Genomic DNA, 16,637 nt, shown 5'->3' on the forward strand with positions numbered 1-16,637 from the left:
AAACAAGTTAGTGTTAATTTCATTATCTTTGGTCAAAGAAGTGATTATAGTGAGAAAATATGTTTCAATAACACATCTTCGTACATTTTAGATTTTATTACTATTCATTATATAATGGATTAGGTCCTGATTTCTTCTAGTGTCTTCCACCACCAGCTACAACGTTCCAAATCGACATTCTGAGGTTTCTTCCACCTTTCTGACTTGGAATCCTTTGAGAACTAAAACTGCCCTTCTCCTGAGGTTCTGCTAAATGTAAACCACTTACCTAAACCTAGAGAAATCCACAAGAACTCATAACCTACACAATCTTTGTGCCTATCACTCAGCAGGCCAAGCAGAGATCACCAGAGACATTTGAACTACAAACCCAGGGGACCTGTCTGACTGCACAGCCTGCCCTCACTCTATCTGAGATGCTTCGAGTCCAACATCTAGAAGTCTGCTCCACTGGCTGCCCTCACAACTCGGAAACTGGCTGAACGTTTGATCCAATCATGAACCATTGGGTTCCTCTTGTTTCCATAGAAAAGCCTCTTGTTTCTTACCTGATTACTTGGACCACAGGCCTAACATTGTGAATCCACCCGCATCACTGCCTTCTGGAATGAGTTTGCCTAAACTGACCTATCATCCAGATGAATAGACCAGTTCAGTTGGAAGAAACACGTACCAGCTGAACTGTTAATGTGTGCAACTGCAGAGAAGCTTACATTTAAATTTGATCTGAGTAACCCATCTCTCTGGCAGGACTGACATTTGTGCACCAAACATTTACTGGTTCCTTCCCTTTGAAATCTCAGTCCCCTACCCCCTTCTGCTTAATTCGGGATGACATTTGTATCTCTTTTGCCTGACTGCCACGTCTGTGTGGACTCCCTGCACGTATGCTATTAGATTTGATTTTCTCTTGTTAATCTGTCTCATGTCAATTTGAGTCTTAGTCCAGCCAGAAGGACCTTGAAGAGCACAGGGATTCTTGCTCCCCTTCCCTCCTGGGGCTGGGCCACCACGCCCTCTCCTACTCCTCTGGCAAAGCCCTGGACTGCTCCACCTCCAAGCCCCCCACCCCTGCAAGGCCTTCTGAGGGTGGCAGGTGGCAGGGAGAAGACCCCATGGCCTTTGTCTACGGAAGACTAGAGTGGTGGAGGCAGGTGGAGAGGGATCCCTGGGCTCAGGGACCATGTGTTGGGACAGACTGACTTTAGGGGTAAAGATGACAAGAAATGGCATTTGGAGCACATCTGAGCTGCTAACAGGGTGGACAGCTGTACAAAGGGGCCAATACCACTGAAGTGGAGAACTAGGCTGGGAGATGGGGGGGAGGGCAGGAAGTAGGTGTGCACAGAATGGATGTGGTGCTACAGAGTGGCAGGGGCAGGGACCCTCCCTGGAGAGAAGGTCTTCAGAGTCAGACTCCAGGGGATGCCGAGTTGAGGGGCTAGAGCAAGGGAGGGGACACCTCATCAGGTCAGCTATACGCTCCCAACCGACGGCACTGCTCTTTAACTACTTAACAAAATAAGGAAGTAACTGAAGAAAAAATTGAGGGGAAGTAGATGAGAGAAACTATAAAAGAATAATTTAGAAGAAGAGAAGGTAGGTTGCATCTGTGCTCAGTTCAAGTTTCTGGAAGGCAGCTGGCATTTGCTGAGCACCAGGGAGACAAGCCAGGCAAGCAGGACATGTGGCTGCTCCCGGTTCTGTTCCTTCTCGTCGTCCAAGGTGAGTGGGGCAGAGGCTTCAGGACCAAGTACCTGGAGGACCTGGGTGAGACTTAGACAGGGGCTTTCCTGGAGAAAATGGCAGGGCCTTTCATTCATCAAGATACTTTTTCATTGAAAAGATAAAAAAATTTTTTTGAAATCTAACTTCTTTTTTTTTAATGTTTATTTATTTTTGAGAAAGAGACAGAGAGAGACAGGGCATGAGCAGGGGAGGAAAAGAGAGAGAGGGAGACACAGAATCCAAAGCAGGCTCCAGGCTCTGAGCTGTCAGCACAAAGCCCCACATGGGGCTCTAACCCACGAACTGCGAGATCATGACCTGAGTCGAAGTCGGATGCTTAACTGACTGAGCCACCCAGGTGCCCCTAAAAAATTTGTTTTAAGTTTTGTTATCTGAGAGGTACTAAGTTAGGTGTTGGGGAATGAAAAGAAAAATAAATAACGTAAATGGTGTCTGTTTCTAGGGCACTGTTTGTCAACCCTGGCAGATAGTTTGATAGATGTTAGACGGATGGATGGATGGAAGGAAGGAAGGCAGGAAGGAAGCATGGATGGATGGACGCATGGATGGATAGATGACAGATACATACATGCACTCATATATGCACATATACATAAATAATTGCTGAGGAACTTTTAAGGAGCACAGATGATCAGGTTCCAGCTGAGACCCACTCAGTAAAGGTGGGATTCAGACATCAGGATCATTTAAAAGCCTAAACAACTGGTTTTAACCTGTAGCTCGAGCTGGGAACCTCTCTCCTGAAGAACTCAGACTACAGCGAGGAAGACAGGCAGCAAAACCAGGGTGTGACAGGCTCTCTGGAGAGTTCTTCAACCCCACACATCAGCCTGCCTGAGTCCCTGCTCTGGATGATCCAAAGACAAGACTGTTGGCCAGTGTCATTAGCTCAACAAGCAAGACACTCTGAGTGTGTCACCTGGGAGGGAAGATCAGAGATGAGAAGGTGACTGTTTGTGGGCTGGATGTCAAATCCTTGGATGCAGCTGGTGCTTGATGCTCAGAGAAGACAGTAGCTAGTGCAGGACCATTTGGCTGTCCCAGCTCTGTTCCTTCTCATCCTCCAGAACCACAGGGCTTGGGGTAGGATGCAGAGAGTGACTCTTCTAGGCAGGAGGTTATCATGAGAAATAAAATGACCCCATTTACTCATCCACTGATGTTATAGAAACATGGAAGTACAAGGTATGTAGGTAAAAAAAAACAAGCAATCACCTGTGCGAGTGAGTGAGTGTGTTTGGTGTGTGTGTGTGTGTGTGTGTGTGTGTGTGTGTGTGTGTGTTTAGTTCATGTCAGTTTGGAGGCTGAGGGTTTATAGGTGTGTGGGGGTTAGAGTGTCAGGGGCATGGATGGGGAGGGGGCCACGCTGTCTCACCAGCTCTGGGATTCAGAAATACACCTGTGGCTGCAGTGTGCGCTCTGTGCTACCTGGAAGAGGTGCTGCTTGAGGGAGGGCAGGGGACGGTGGTCAGTAGGATGGCAAGTGAGTGGAAGCCACTATATTGGGCAGTTAGGAGACCCAAGGAGGATGCCCAAGAGGGGTGACAGCAAAAGAAATTCTGCGGGAGATGAATGGACAGGAGGGATGTGGTGATTAGACAGAGGGCAGAGGTTCCTGGCTGGTATTCAGGGCAGGGCCAGAAGCTGCAGCAGCGCCTGGGTCAACTCTGGGCCAAGGGAGGACAAGGTGCATGTTGGTTTCTGTTTTCCAGGCCACTTCTGCACCTGCTTGGAGAGAATGGTGAGAGGCAGAGAGGGGGGCACTCTGACCACATCCTGTGAGTATAGCCCAGGATGGGAATCCTACAAGAAGTGGTGGTGTCGCGGGAAGAATTGGAATTCCTGCAAAATCCTTGTTAAGACCACTGGGTCAGAGAAACTGGTGAAGAAGGGCAGAGCGTCCATCCAGGAAAATCAGAGCCGACGCATATTCACCGTGACCTTGGAGGATCTCCGTCGGGAAGACGCAGACACCTACTGGTGTGGGATTGAGCGAACCGGCAATGACCTGGGGTACAAATTTTCTATTGTTGTCGACCCAGGTAAGTACTACCCCTCCTGTGCTCTGGGGCCCTGGGACCCACCCCCAGAGGAGTCAGGACTGTTCCTCTGACTTTCCAGGTAGATGGAGAGGAGTCTCAAAACTCTCCTGAGGCTATATGTGTGTGTGTGCTTATGCGAGCATGTGTGTGCATATGCAAGGGTATACGGGGGGCGCCAAGAGTCTGAGAAAGACTGGAAGAAAGAGTGAGCCCCCACAACTCCACATGTCTCCACCTGCTCTCCCCAGAGGGAGCAGAGAAGGACAGACTTGAACAGGACGGGCTTGTCCAGGGAAGACAGCTCCTCTTTTCCTGGTCACATCCCATCCTGCGTGGGGCATTATCAGGCATACAGAGAGGAGTGGGGAGCCAGAAAGCCATGATCCTGAAGGTATTACCTACAGGACAAGAGACCCTCCCCCTGTGCCCTCTTTCTCCCCCTCCCCCTTCTGGCAACGTCAGCACAAAGGAGTAAGCACGGGACTGTGCACCCAGTTCTGGGAGAAGGGAAGGTAGGTTCCACCATGGTGCGGGCACCCTCTCTTCTGGCTGCTTCTATCCTTGGAGGGGACCCTGGGCTCCCCTGCAGCTGCCCCAGAAGCACTATGGCCTCCCTGGAGACAGGCCTGGAAGGAGAGTCAGGCTATAGCCCCCACCCCACTGCTCCACCTCTGGACCCCTGCATCTTGTCTCCAACACACAGACATACAGGCACTAGGTAGGTAATGCATCTGCTACTCAACACTCCATTTCTAGAGAGACAAAAGTCTCTTAAAACTTAGCATATGCACATATGGTATGCGAATGTGTGGAGTGTGGAGGTATGCTTGTGTAGAATGTTCCAGAAATTAACTGAAAAAGACAAAAGTAGGGAGATGTGTGCATGAGTGGAGGAGGAGTTGGTGCCAGAGAATTGGAGTCTGGACCCTTGACCCAGATGACCTTCCCCGGGCAGGCCTGGAGAAATAAGAAAGCAAGCCCTGGGGAGGCAGGAAGGACCGCAGGGGGGAAGCAGGGGCTGCGGGCACTCGGCAGTCCCAGGAGACAGGGGACCCTGGGCCTGCCAGCTCGTGGGTCACATCGCTTCAGGGCAGCTGGCACAGAGCCTGCTTCAGGCCAGGCTGAGACTCAGAAAGGAGCCTGCCTGGCTCATTTAAGGCTCCAGGGATTGGGAACATGGTTCTGACATGCTCAGCTGTGCCCAGCAGGACACTGAGATGAAACTGAATGGGAATTGCCCACATAAGCAGCAACCTCAATATCTCACATGGTGGTAAACTGGTGATTCTCTGCAAATCAGTAATCGTTTGTTTGGAATAATGCCAAAAAGATGCAAGAGAAAACCAACGTGGCTGAGCAGTGGCACTAAGACAGAAAGGTTCTGCACCCCTGGGGGTGGGGTGTGGAGACCATGGGAGCCACCTGTGACACTCACAACCATGCTCTGCTCTGTGTGTTTAGCCCCTGATCCAACAGACTCTCCCAAGCCTGTAGCGAGAACAAGGCTGCCGAGTTGGACTTCCTCTCGTCCATTTCCCCAGGGCATCAACAGCAGCCAGCCCATGGATTTGAATAGCCCGCTAACCAGGTGAGCAGAGCTGGACCCACAGACCTTTCCCACTGTTGCCTTGGGACAGCTCTCCTCGGGACACTCTCACAGGGACCCCCATTGGCCCCCCTGATGTTTCCTCTGCTGGGGAGAAACAGCGAGGTCTGCGCTGGGCCCCCTCTTTGTTCCTCTGAGTCCTTAAAGAGCTCCCCCTCCCCACAAGAAACCTAGGCAAAGTTGTTCAGCTGGGCTGTAGGAGAGAAGCTTCTGGTCTCCTTCTGACCTGCCTCCCAACCCCCAAGCAGCCAAAACAGGCACAGGTGTTTTCAGCCTCAAGTTGCCAGAAGGGAAGGGCTCTGGATTAGCTCCCTGTGGCTTCTGGAGCAAATCACCACCACCCTGGTGGCTGAAGGCAAAACGATGTTATGATCTTAAAGTTCTGGAGACAAGATCTGGGATGAGGCTCACTGGGCTAAACTCAAGGTGCTGGCAGGGCTGGCTCCTCCTGGAGGCTCTAAGGGAGAAGTGCTTCCTTGTCTTTTCCAGCTTCTGGAGGATGCTGCACCCCTGGCTCATGTCCCTCCATCTGCACAGCCAGCAGGGGTGGTCAAGTCTTTCTCACCCTCATTACTCTGACACTGGCTCTCCTGTGTGCTTTCATTTATAAAGACACTGGCGATTCTATAGGATCCACCCAGATATCCCAGGATCACCTCCCCATCTCAAGGTCAGCTGCTGGCAAACTTAAATCCATCTGTATCATTAATTCCCCCATGCCATGTAACATAACACATTCACAGGTCTGGGGATTAGGACATCTTTGAGGGGGGTCGTTATTCTGCCCACAGACAGTCAAGCAGGTACCTGTTCCATGGATCCAGCCCTCCCTTCCCCAACTGCTAGGGAAATGCTGGGAAGGAATGGGAAGCTGACATTTCTGCTTTCTCACATTCCCAACTTGGTCAGTCAACAGGCTGGGCCATCAATCTGAAACCCACCCCTTCCACAGGCATCCAAAGAACAATCAATTAACTCTTTCTTCAAAGGGCAAACACCCTGCCCCAGTTTCACCCCATCCGAGTTCAGGGTGAAGGTGCGTTTCCTCCCAGAAGCCCCCTTCACCACCTCCCTTCTGGTACAGTCTCTCTTCCTTCCCTTCTCAAGGATCCTACTCCTTGGAGCTGCCCTGCTGGACAGTGTGTTCAGTCATGTGTGCAGCCAGGCACTTGGTTCATGCTTCACGATCGGCCTCTGTCCTGCTCGTGACTATTTAAAGACCAGTTGTTCTGTGGAGTCAGAAGGGGAGGATGCGGAACTTTTAGGGGACTGAGGGGCCCAGGAGGAAGCCTGCAGGTGGAGAGATGGGGCGGCAGCTCCACAGGAAGTGGGGCATGGGAAAAGAGCACAGTGGGTTCAAGGATAATTTAAGAAGTACAAAACATCGTGTCTTCTCTCTCAAGAGAACCCCCTGTGAAATGAACATGACAAATCTTGCTCAAGGCAAGTGGAAGGAGAAAACAAGGCCGGCCTGCAGGGGGTCCTGGCACTGCTTGTAGGGGAGGGGATGAGGCAGAGGTTGAGGGGGTCAGATTCTGGATACTGATGGGCACTACCAGGGGGACATATGTGAGCAAGGGCCCAATGGTGCATAGACCATGTGTCCATGTACAGGGTGCATGTGATAGTGCACCTGCTATGCTCTACCACGTGGGGGTCAGAGTGGGGAGAGATCCCTCCCAGGAGAAGCCAGAAGGTTAACAGTTAGGTTATATGGGTGGGGTATAGGTGAAAGTGGAGAGGTAGGGCCTAGGGCAGCTCCTGAAGAAGAGAGGTTCACTCCTGTCACCATATTCTCTGCTCAGGGCCCTGCTACACAATCTTCACTTTGTGCTCTCTTTTTTTAAAAAAATTTTTAATGTTTATTTTTGAGAGAGAGAGAGAGAGAGGCAGAGCATGAATGGGGAGGGGCAAAAAGAGAGGGAGACACAGAACCCGAAGCAAACTCCAGGCTCTGAGCTGTCAGCACGGACCCCGATACAGGGCTCAAACCCACAGACTGCGAGATCATGACCTGAGCCGAAGTCGGATAATTAACCAACTGAGCCACCAAGGTGCCCCTTCACTTTGTGCTCTTGAACTTGGTGAAGGTTCCCCTGCTTGGAGACCTGCTGTTACTATGATGTGGTTGAGCAGGAGTCAGGGGGACTCAGGGGGAGATAAGTCACCCTGTGCAGGAGAACCACAGCTTCCGCCCCATGGACATCCCTACACCCTCTGGCATCTGATCAGGGAAGGGACAGTGATTGCAGTTCCAAGAGAGATGAGGGTTCCTGTTAGGTGAGGACTCCTCTTGTCCTTAGGAATAAACTCTATTTCCCTCACTGCCCTGCACAGATCAGCGACCCTGGCCATCAATGGAGCAGCAGAGAATCTTCCTGTGTGGATCCTCCTGGTACCTCCTTTCCTTGCCACCCTTGAGTGGCTCTGCCAAGGATAAATAACTATTACATCGTTCAGGACTCTGGCCAATGATGGGTTTTCCAATTCCAGACCAACAAGTAAGCATAAAACCTCAATTAAACCAAAAGCTTGAGATTGTGTCCACGTGGACAAATACCCCTGATGGTCCGCCAATTCCACCTTCTGCTGCATCAGTACCTCCCAGATAAAGAATTGCCTGAGCATAAAAGATTGAAGGTAGGGTTGGACCATCACCCAACCCACATCTCAACTGTTTGCACTATATATTTCCTATTAAAATCTATGGCTTGCTGAGCTCTTTTGAGATTTTTTTTGTTGTTGGGAAACGATTTCAATGTTTTATATGTGAGAGGATGACCCTTTCATTCTAGGCAGTGTGAATTTAGATTACTCTAAATCCAATGTAGATTTAGATTGTTTCCAGCAACAGGGAGGTGGGAGATTAGAAAGTGAGAGGGCTGGATAAGCCCTTTTATCCCCTCAAAGAGGTCCCAACGTGGTTCCTTGTATGCAGATGCAAAATTTCACTGATGGCCAAGAGAGGTAAAGAAAAGTATAGGGATCTATGTCAGGAAATTATTTTCTGTAATTTTAAAAAGTGTATTGTGGTATATGTATACCTCAAACTTTACAGAGTCTTCACATGCTAAGTGTACAGTCTAATCAGCTTTTTTTAAAGCATGGAATACCTGGGTTACTGTCATCTCAAACAAGATCTTAATAGGGGTAGGGATGTATGACTATAAATTTGACAAAACTCATTGAAGTTTCTCTTTTTCCCTCTGTAAGTAATAAGTGTTTTGTGGGGAAGGGCTTTGTAACCATGTAAATACTCACCTGTCCCTTTATCTACATCAGTGTCCTCTGGGCCCAGGGGACTCGCCCAATGGTCACAAGAAACAGTTCATTTCTATCCCTTCATTTGTGCCTTGGCCCCACTGGTCTTTAGGTGCATGGGATCCAGGGGCCATTTGGACTTTTCCATATAGAGGGGACAGTCTAAGAGGCTCAGATCTGTCCCCATCACAGCTGTGATGCTGTCCATCCTCCAGGCACCTCAGACTCACCATCACCCACTCCCAGGTTTGGCCTGACCTTTGGCCTTTCCACCTCCCTACCCGCCCCTGTCACTTACCCCTCCCCCAAGCTGAGTAATGGCAAACCCAGAATGTGCAGTTCTTTGTGTTTAACTTTGTCTACCTCACTCATCAAAAACAACATAAGCCATTTTCTTTGATAATTTTCAAAGGTATACATGTTTCCTCTCAATAGGGGTGCAGGGGTTTTTGGGTTTTCTCTTTTCTACTTACATTCTTCCTGGGCTCTGTCTACTCTTTTTTTGTGTATCCATATTTAATACTGGACCATTTTTATTGTAACTATAAGTCCATGTTGCCCCCAAATTAATATGTTGAAGTCTTAATCAGGGAAGATATCAAGGACCCACCAGTTGAGAAGTCTTTCCAAGTGTCTAGAGTAATGGCAGAGGAGATTTTAGAGGCTACTTACCTGGATTCCTACAGATCAGAGAGTGCTAAGATGAAATGTTTAGACTAGCTAGCATGGTGTCTGTGCCCATTCTTTATAAGGTAGTCTCATATGGAATAGGAACCATATGTAAAGTGGGTACCCCAAAACATAACTGTTTACTAGACAGAAGCAACCTTGCACATCCTGGGGGGTATAGAAACTACACCAGACTTGGGATCAAAGGCTTTGTTTCCAGTTCTGGCTCAGGTGCCACTGGTTCTGTGGCACCGGGCAAGTGTCTTCTGTCTGGCCTCAGTTTCCCCATGGGTAAAGTGAGGTGGTTAATGACCCATATGGTTTCTTGAGCCCCATTTGTCTAGAATCAGGGAGATACTCAGAGGACTTGTGTGTCTGCCTCACATGCAATGTTTGTCAATGAAAGTTTTGAAACAATGTAAATCACCAGTTCCTCATCAAATTTCAATTTAGTCCTTTATATGCTTATACTAATATACGCTAAAATGGCTTTTATTTTGCTCCAAGGGTTTACACTCCATTACTACCATTATGTGTTTTGATGTTCAAATTGTCCCAGATTTGGCCACTGGGAGCCCCTTTGAGCAGCTTCCTGTCCTTTTGATGTGTCTCTCTAGCCTTTGAGCTCTCGCTCTTATCTGGCATAATAAGATACCCAAGGTTCAACTTGCAGGTTTGGTGTCCCAGACCTGGAATCAGCCACTTCTCAAAGAACTCTACTTCCTTTTAGTGGAGAATTATTTTCAAGAAGCCAAAGGCCCAGGAGCTGGGTGCTCTCTAGTTATTAGGGTGTCCCTTTTCCTAGGTCCTCTCCAGATACACCTACATATACAGATAAATGATGGAGACATACTCCCTGTTGTATTCACATCTATGGGCTTTCAGGGACAGCCTGAAACTATCAGTTCCCTGCAATGCTCCCAATTCCCAGTCAGAAGCACAGGGCTCATTCTAGTTTTCTGGTTTTCTCTATTTGTGACTCTCCTTTTACACTGTGAGAAACTTGACTTCTGGAAGCTTCCGTATATTCACTTATGGGTCAATACCACTACGTGTAACCAATCTCCCTTGGAAGGTGCATCAACACCCATGCCCAGCTCTTAGGCATTTCCTCTTGTGAAGTATGCTTTTTATTTGATTTGAACTTCTTTTCTTTTCTTTTCACCCATAAGCTTTTGAAGGTGCTACTCCCTCTACAAATAAAAGTTGATATTTGCCAAAGTCTAGTGTAAGGAGGGACGCTGTTGGGAAGGTCTGCAAGCTGGAGCAGGTGGCAGCCTGGAACCTCTCTCTGTCGATGAGGGCAGGTGTCCTGTTGGTTCTCAGCTCACCCACCATCACCAACCTGGTAGCTCTCTGCTTGGCAGCCTTTTGCCACTCCTTCTCCCCTCTCATCCACTCCCATCTGCTACAGCATTCTCCACTGCCTGGGGGCCCAGGTCATGTGCATCAATATGCCAAGTCTGCCACTCAGAGCATAAAGATAAAGAATTGACCACATCCAATGGTGGGGATGTGGGGTGGTTGTTTATTAACACATTGAAAGAAGGGTAGAAATTTATAACCTTTTTGGTAATATGCACCAAATTGGAAAATGCACTGACCAGTAACACAGCTATTTTTTTAAATTGGAATGTACTTTACAAGTATATCTATAAATGTGTATCAAGTCATACATGCAAGGAGAGTCATTACAGAATTGGATGTAGTTGCAAAAAAAAAAAAAAAAAAAAAAAACCAAAACAACGGAAATGTCCAACACAAGCAAAAACAAGTCATGATACATAAATATCATGGAATACTATGAAGCCATTAAAAACAAAAATCTATAGATATTGTTATAGAATGATTTTTAAAATACATTAAGTGAGAGAACAATATATGCTATTTTTTGGTGACAAAAGGAAAGATATACACACATATATATACTTTGGATGCATAGAGTTTTTTCAGTGGACACACACACATGCTCTTTATCTCTTACACACTCAGAGACACACACACACACATGCTGGTTACAGTCCTTACCTTTGGGTAGGGTTGTACTATAGAAGACAGAACATACTTTTCTACCTCACATTTTGTGTATTTTTAAAATTTCTCTTTCTAAAAATCCACATTAAATATAAAAATTGGCATATAGCCCAATTTTTCACTAGCTCCCTCTTGCTGAGGAGATGCCAGCGGTGCATGAGGGAAGAGTACTTCCGGGTCAATGGTCACTTGGACCCACGGTCATCTCCAACTCTCCTAATCCCACACCAGGCTGTGTCTGCATTGACTTGCCTGAGTTCCTCCGTGTGTATTTAGAAGCCAGAGCTGGTTCATTGAATTAAGAAGATGCAGATCACGACCCACTGCATGAGGAGGCACAACCACCCACGTGGGTGGGCAGGTAGGTAGCTCCCTCCATAGCCACACTCCCACTTTAGGGATATGAACCACCCAGGGACAGGGACATTTTAATGAAAGGCGCAGTTTCAATACACCCACACGATGGAAGCAGAGTCACAACATTTATTGTTTACAGATCCAGAGGAGAGCCTGAGGAAGGGCAGTCCCCATCCTGGACCACGAACAAGCAGGAGACTGAGAGCAGGAGACTGAGAGCCCCTGTGACTTACAAGGTGGTCGGGGAAGAGGTCACTGATTTTTCACAGAATGAAATCCAAGTGGTTAATTTAAAAGGTGCCCCAGAAAAAGCAAAGAAGGAACTTATGGAAGAATTCTAAGCTTGGGTCCTTATCTAAATTTCCAGATTTCAGGAGTGAACAGGGATGTCATTTTGTAAAACGCCTGGGAGCAACTCAGAAAAACACCAGCTCATTTTTTTCAAAAGTTGTTTTACTTCCCCCATATGAGCATGGAGAATGTGCACTTTTTCTGATTGATGGACACATGGTTCTTCTTCAACTCTGATCCAGTGGTTTGAACAACGATGTTGCAGCTACTCAAATCAGCATCTTGACACCAGGACCTCACGTAGGTCTCCCACTCTGGGCCATAGTGACATTCCATGGTCACTTGCAGAGGAAAGGAGAAGGAAGGAAATATATGAAGAAAAGAAAAACATTAATTTGAAGTAGGAAGGAAATATAAAACAGAGAAGACCAAAAAGCCAACAATTGCTTTTTTTTACAAAAACAAAACCTAGAAAGATATTCATGATAAAAGGAGAGATCTGAATAATTGATACCAGGGATGAAAAAGGTATTCACACAATATCCTGTGCATATATAAGAAGGTAAGATAATTAGGGAATAGGATAATAAAAGGATATCTAACCAAGTTTAAGCCAATAAATTTGAAACTCAGGGTGAAATAAAAAATCTCTAGCAAAAATTATGTAATGTGCTAAAATAGGAACAAAGAGAAATGGAAACCGGAATCATCTTACAACTATTTAAATGAATCATATTCATTATTAAAAAACTCTCCAACAGGCACCTGGCTCACTCAGTCCTTAGAAAATGCTACTCTTGATCTCAGCATTGGGAATTCAAGCCTCCTGTTGGGTGTAGAGCTTACATACAAAAAAGTAAAACACCTCTCCAAAGGGAAACTCCAGACACATAGAGCTTCAATGGAGATTTCCACTAAACATTTAAGGAAGAAATAATGTCTATCTTACACAAAAAATTCCAGGACATAGGAAAAGAGGATGCAATCCCAAATCCATTTATGAATCTAGCATAATCTTGATTTCAAAACCTGACAAGGACAGTGCAATAAGAAATATTATAGGCAAATCCACTCATGAACATAAATGCAACCAAAAATCAGCAAGCTGAATCCAGGGATATATAAGCAAGATAATACATCCTCACCAAGTTGGGTTTATCCCAAGAATGCAAAATTGTGTGAACATGAGAATATTAAGAAGTATAATATGCCACATTAACAGACTAAAGGAGACAAATCATATGATCATCTCATAGATACGGACAAAAAGTATTTGATAGATTTAAACAGCGCTTTGACTATGGAGACCATTCTGGACCTCAGAAATCAACTACACCACCACAACTATGCTGGGGCCCTTTCCCTCTGACACTGGATATGGAGCAGAGGGTGGGAATAGCTACTATGAAGTCCCAGCCCCAAACTCCAGAAAGAGCAGGAACACAGGGCACCAGAAGCCCAGGAAAGCATTGGCAGGAATTGGAGTCTCTGGGTCCCATGGAAGGAGGTCCCTTCGGCCTATGGGCTGAAACTGGGACCATCACCTTGATCTCTGTGGGCAATAGACTCAGACACTGAGCTGTGCAGAGAAACACATGCCCAGAAAGGCTTGATCCAGTCCTGGAGGAGGTGTTGGGAGCCGTGAGAGCATCTAAGGGGTCATTCGGGTTCTAGGAGAACTCAGGACTCAACCACCCTGTGTGACAGTTCACTCTGAGTGACACTGAAGTCACTGGAGAGGAACCTCAGGGCCCAGGACAGAGCAGGCTCTAAAGACACACAGCCACACTTACACATACTCTTACCTGGGTCAATGGTCACTTTGACTTTGACCCCAAGGTCAGTTCCAGATTTCTCAATCCCACACCAATAGGTGTCTGCATCGTTCCACCTGAGCTCCTCCATGGTCACGGTGAACGTGTGCATTTTCTGATTGTCCTGGATGGACACTTGGTTACCCTTTGCTTTCTCCCCTGATCCATTGGTTTTCACAAGGATATGGCAGTTCTCCCAATTAGCTCCTCGACACCACCACTTCTTGTAGGTCTCCCACCCGGGTTCATAGCGACACTGCACGGTCAGCGAGCCCCGCACGGGGCCACTCACTGCATTTGACACTGCCATGAGGGGATATGAGCCTGAAAAACACAAGTCCACGTGCCTGTCACCACCACACCCCATTGCCTGAGGAAGAGCCACAGCCTCCTGTATCACAAATGATTCCAATAAACCCAAGTACCTGATGAGTTGAATAACAGTCAAAGAAGTAGTAGACCTTCCACAAGACAGATCTTTGTCCTTCAAAACTCCAGTGTGTCAAATCCACCACAGAAATCACCTAAGAGCACAACTACAGATCTCCAAGAATCAAAAACACCCATACTGAGCAATGGCAACATCCTATAACCCACTCCTCCCCCTCCCCGTGGCCAATGTCATCTGGAGAGCAAATGACCCAAGGAAAGGCAAGACCCCAGTACACTTTGGCCCACTGCCCTCATGCAGGATGTTGGCTCTGTGGTTTCAGATATTTTCATTTTTCGAGAGTAGCCAGGAATCTGGATTTTGTGTGGACCTCTCTATGTTCAAACACTGGTGGTCACTTAAAGTCCTCCCATAAGTGAAGTCATCTGATTTTTGTCTTTCTCTGACTAATTTCACTTAGCATAATACCCTCTAGTTCCATCCACATAGTTGCAAATGGCAAGATTTCATTCTTTTTGATTGCCAAGTAATACTCCATTGTGTGTGTGCGTGTGTGTGTGTGTGTGTGTGTGTGTGTGTGTGTGTGTATGAAGGGAAACAAAAATAATATAAAAACAGGGAGGGAAACAAAACAGAAGAGACTCACAAATAGGAAGAACAAACTGTGGATTACTGAGGGGTTGTGAGAGGGGGGATGGGCTAAATGGGTAAGGGGCACTAAGGAATCTACTCCTGAAACATCATTGCACTATATGCTAACTAATTTGGATGTAAATTTTAAAAAATAAAAAATAAAATTTAAAAAAACACTGGTGGTCAGCACATAAATAGAGCAAAGGAATTTCTGTGTCTTTAAGTATTAAGAAATTATCTTCAAAACTATGTGACAAATTCACTATTGGGGCAAATTCTTTGATTCCTGGAAATTGTTTTCCCAAGAATATTGAATATTCAAGTTCTTTCATGGTTCTTGAGTTGGTTCTATTCTTTTGGTTTGTTTTTCCAAGAAAGTTACCTATTTCATGGAGTATGTATTAGCATAAAGTCCTGTAATTACAAGTTACTTTTCATGGGGCACCTGGGTGGCTCAGTTCGTTGAGTGTCTGAGTCTTCATTTCAGCCCAGGTTATGATCTCACAGTCATGGGACTGAGTCCTGCATCAGGCTTTGCACTAACAGTGCAGAGCCTGCTTGGGATTCTCATTCTCCTTCCCTCTCCCCTGCCCCTGATCATGCTCTCTTTCTCAAAATAAATAAATATTAAAAAAAAGAAACAAAGTCTTTCATAATCAAAATGTTCATATCTTGGGGCACCTGGGTGTCTCAGTCAGGCTTTTGGTTTTTGCTCAGGTCATGATAAAACAGTTCCTGATATAGAGCCCTACGTTGGGCTCTGTGCTGACAGAGCAGAGTCTGCTTGAGATTCTCTCCCACTCTCTGCCCCCCCCCCCTTTCTGTCTATCTGTCTCTCTCTGTCAAAATAAAGAAACTTTAAAAAATAATTCAAACGTTCATATCTATTATAATCACACATTCTGACTACATGGCACTGCTTGATTTTTGTTGATTACACATGCTGCAAAATATCTTCCTTTCCGTTTCTCCTTCCCTCCTCTTTGTCTTTTGCACATTAACCAAGTTTGAGATTAGTTTGTAAATATTACTGTTTTTATTTCCTAAGTTGTTAATTTCTCATATATATAATTTGTTCCTCTTACTTCCTCAACATTACCATTGTGCTCTTTTTCCAGTTTGCTAAGTTAAGGACAGTGATAATTTTGTTTTTTTCTAAAATGAGAAAATACTGTTTAAGGCTAAGGATTTATTTTTGTCCAATTTAAAAAGTGAAGTATATGGGGCGCCTGGGTGGCTTAGTCGGTTGAGCGGCCGACTTCGGCTCAGGTCATGATCTCGCGGTCCGTGAGTTCGAGCCCCGCGTCGGGCTCTGTGCTGACAGCTTGGAGCTTGGAGCCTGTTTCAGATTCTGTGTCTCCCTCTCTCTCTGACCCTCCCCTGTTCATGCTCTGTCTCTCTCTGTCTCAAAAATAAATAAACGTTAAAAAAAATTTTTTTTAAATAAAAAATAAAATAAATAAAAATAAAAAGTGAAGTATAATGCACATAGCATAAATTATAAAGTGGTTTTCAGATATTCATGAAGTTATGCAACATCACCTCTAATTCCAGAACATTTTTGTCACCTCAGAAAGAAATCCTACACCCAATCTCTCCTCACTTCCCTCTTGCCTGAAGCTTTTGAAATCACTAATCTACATTCTGTCTATAACTTTCTCCCTTCTGGATATTTCATATGAACGGAATCTTACAATTAATGGCCTTTTTTTCTAGCTTCATTCATTTAACATAATAATTGTTCAGGTTTATCCACCAAGTAGGTATGTGGGCACTTCAGTCCTTGGTAG

General features: G+C 46.1%; 2 protein-coding genes across 4 annotated transcripts in view; one reads left to right on the forward strand and one right to left on the reverse strand.

Moving 5' to 3' along the window:
* The window catches only part of LOC147574522 (CMRF35-like molecule 5), a 56,730-nt gene that overhangs the window by 38,107 nt on the left and 1,986 nt on the right, over positions 1 to 16,637 (reverse strand). The window contains exons 2-3 of one of the 2 annotated variants that reach the window (XM_086687978.1): positions 13,815 to 14,147; positions 11,830 to 12,350 (exon numbers count right to left, since the gene is read on the reverse strand). In XM_086687978.1, the coding sequence (XP_086544104.1) occupies positions 12,172 to 12,350; positions 13,815 to 14,147 (512 nt within the window). In that variant the 3' untranslated portion in view covers positions 11,830 to 12,171. Of the gene's footprint in view, positions 1 to 11,829; positions 12,351 to 13,814; positions 14,148 to 16,637 lie in introns of those variants that run through there. The other variant, XM_086687979.1, reaches the window with a different exon arrangement.
* LOC147574524 (CMRF35-like molecule 5) lies at positions 1,368 to 8,125 on the forward strand. Of its 2 annotated transcripts, none has more exons than XM_086687975.1 (4): positions 1,368 to 1,725; positions 3,462 to 3,791; positions 5,253 to 5,379; positions 7,735 to 8,125. In XM_086687975.1, the coding sequence occupies exons 1-4, from the start codon at positions 1,686 to 1,688 to the stop codon at positions 7,835 to 7,837; spliced, it is 600 nt and encodes a 199-aa protein (XP_086544101.1). In that variant the 5' UTR covers positions 1,368 to 1,685; the 3' UTR covers positions 7,838 to 8,125. The 2 variants fall into 2 exon arrangements, with proteins under 2 accessions (XP_086544101.1, XP_086544102.1); XM_086687976.1 differs by having other exon boundaries at positions 5,268 to 5,379.

The sequence above is a fragment of the Puma concolor genome, chromosome E1, assembly GCF_028749965.1.
Source record: "Puma concolor isolate L17-30 chromosome E1, mPumCon1.1.hap2, whole genome shotgun sequence".
Classification (NCBI taxonomy): domain Eukaryota; kingdom Metazoa; phylum Chordata; class Mammalia; order Carnivora; family Felidae; genus Puma; species Puma concolor.

Coding starts and splice junctions, on each gene's coding strand:
- LOC147574524 (XM_086687975.1), top strand. CDS start 1,686: ATGTGGCTGCTCCCGGTTCTGTTCCTTCTCGTCGTCCAAG. Junction 3,792..5,252: donor TTCTATTGTTGTCGACCCAG/GTAAGTACTACC, acceptor CTGTGTGTTTAG/CCCCTGATCCAACAGACTCT. Junction 5,380..7,734: donor TTGAATAGCCCGCTAACCAG/GTGAGCAGAGCT, acceptor TGCCCTGCACAG/ATCAGCGACCCTGGCCATCA.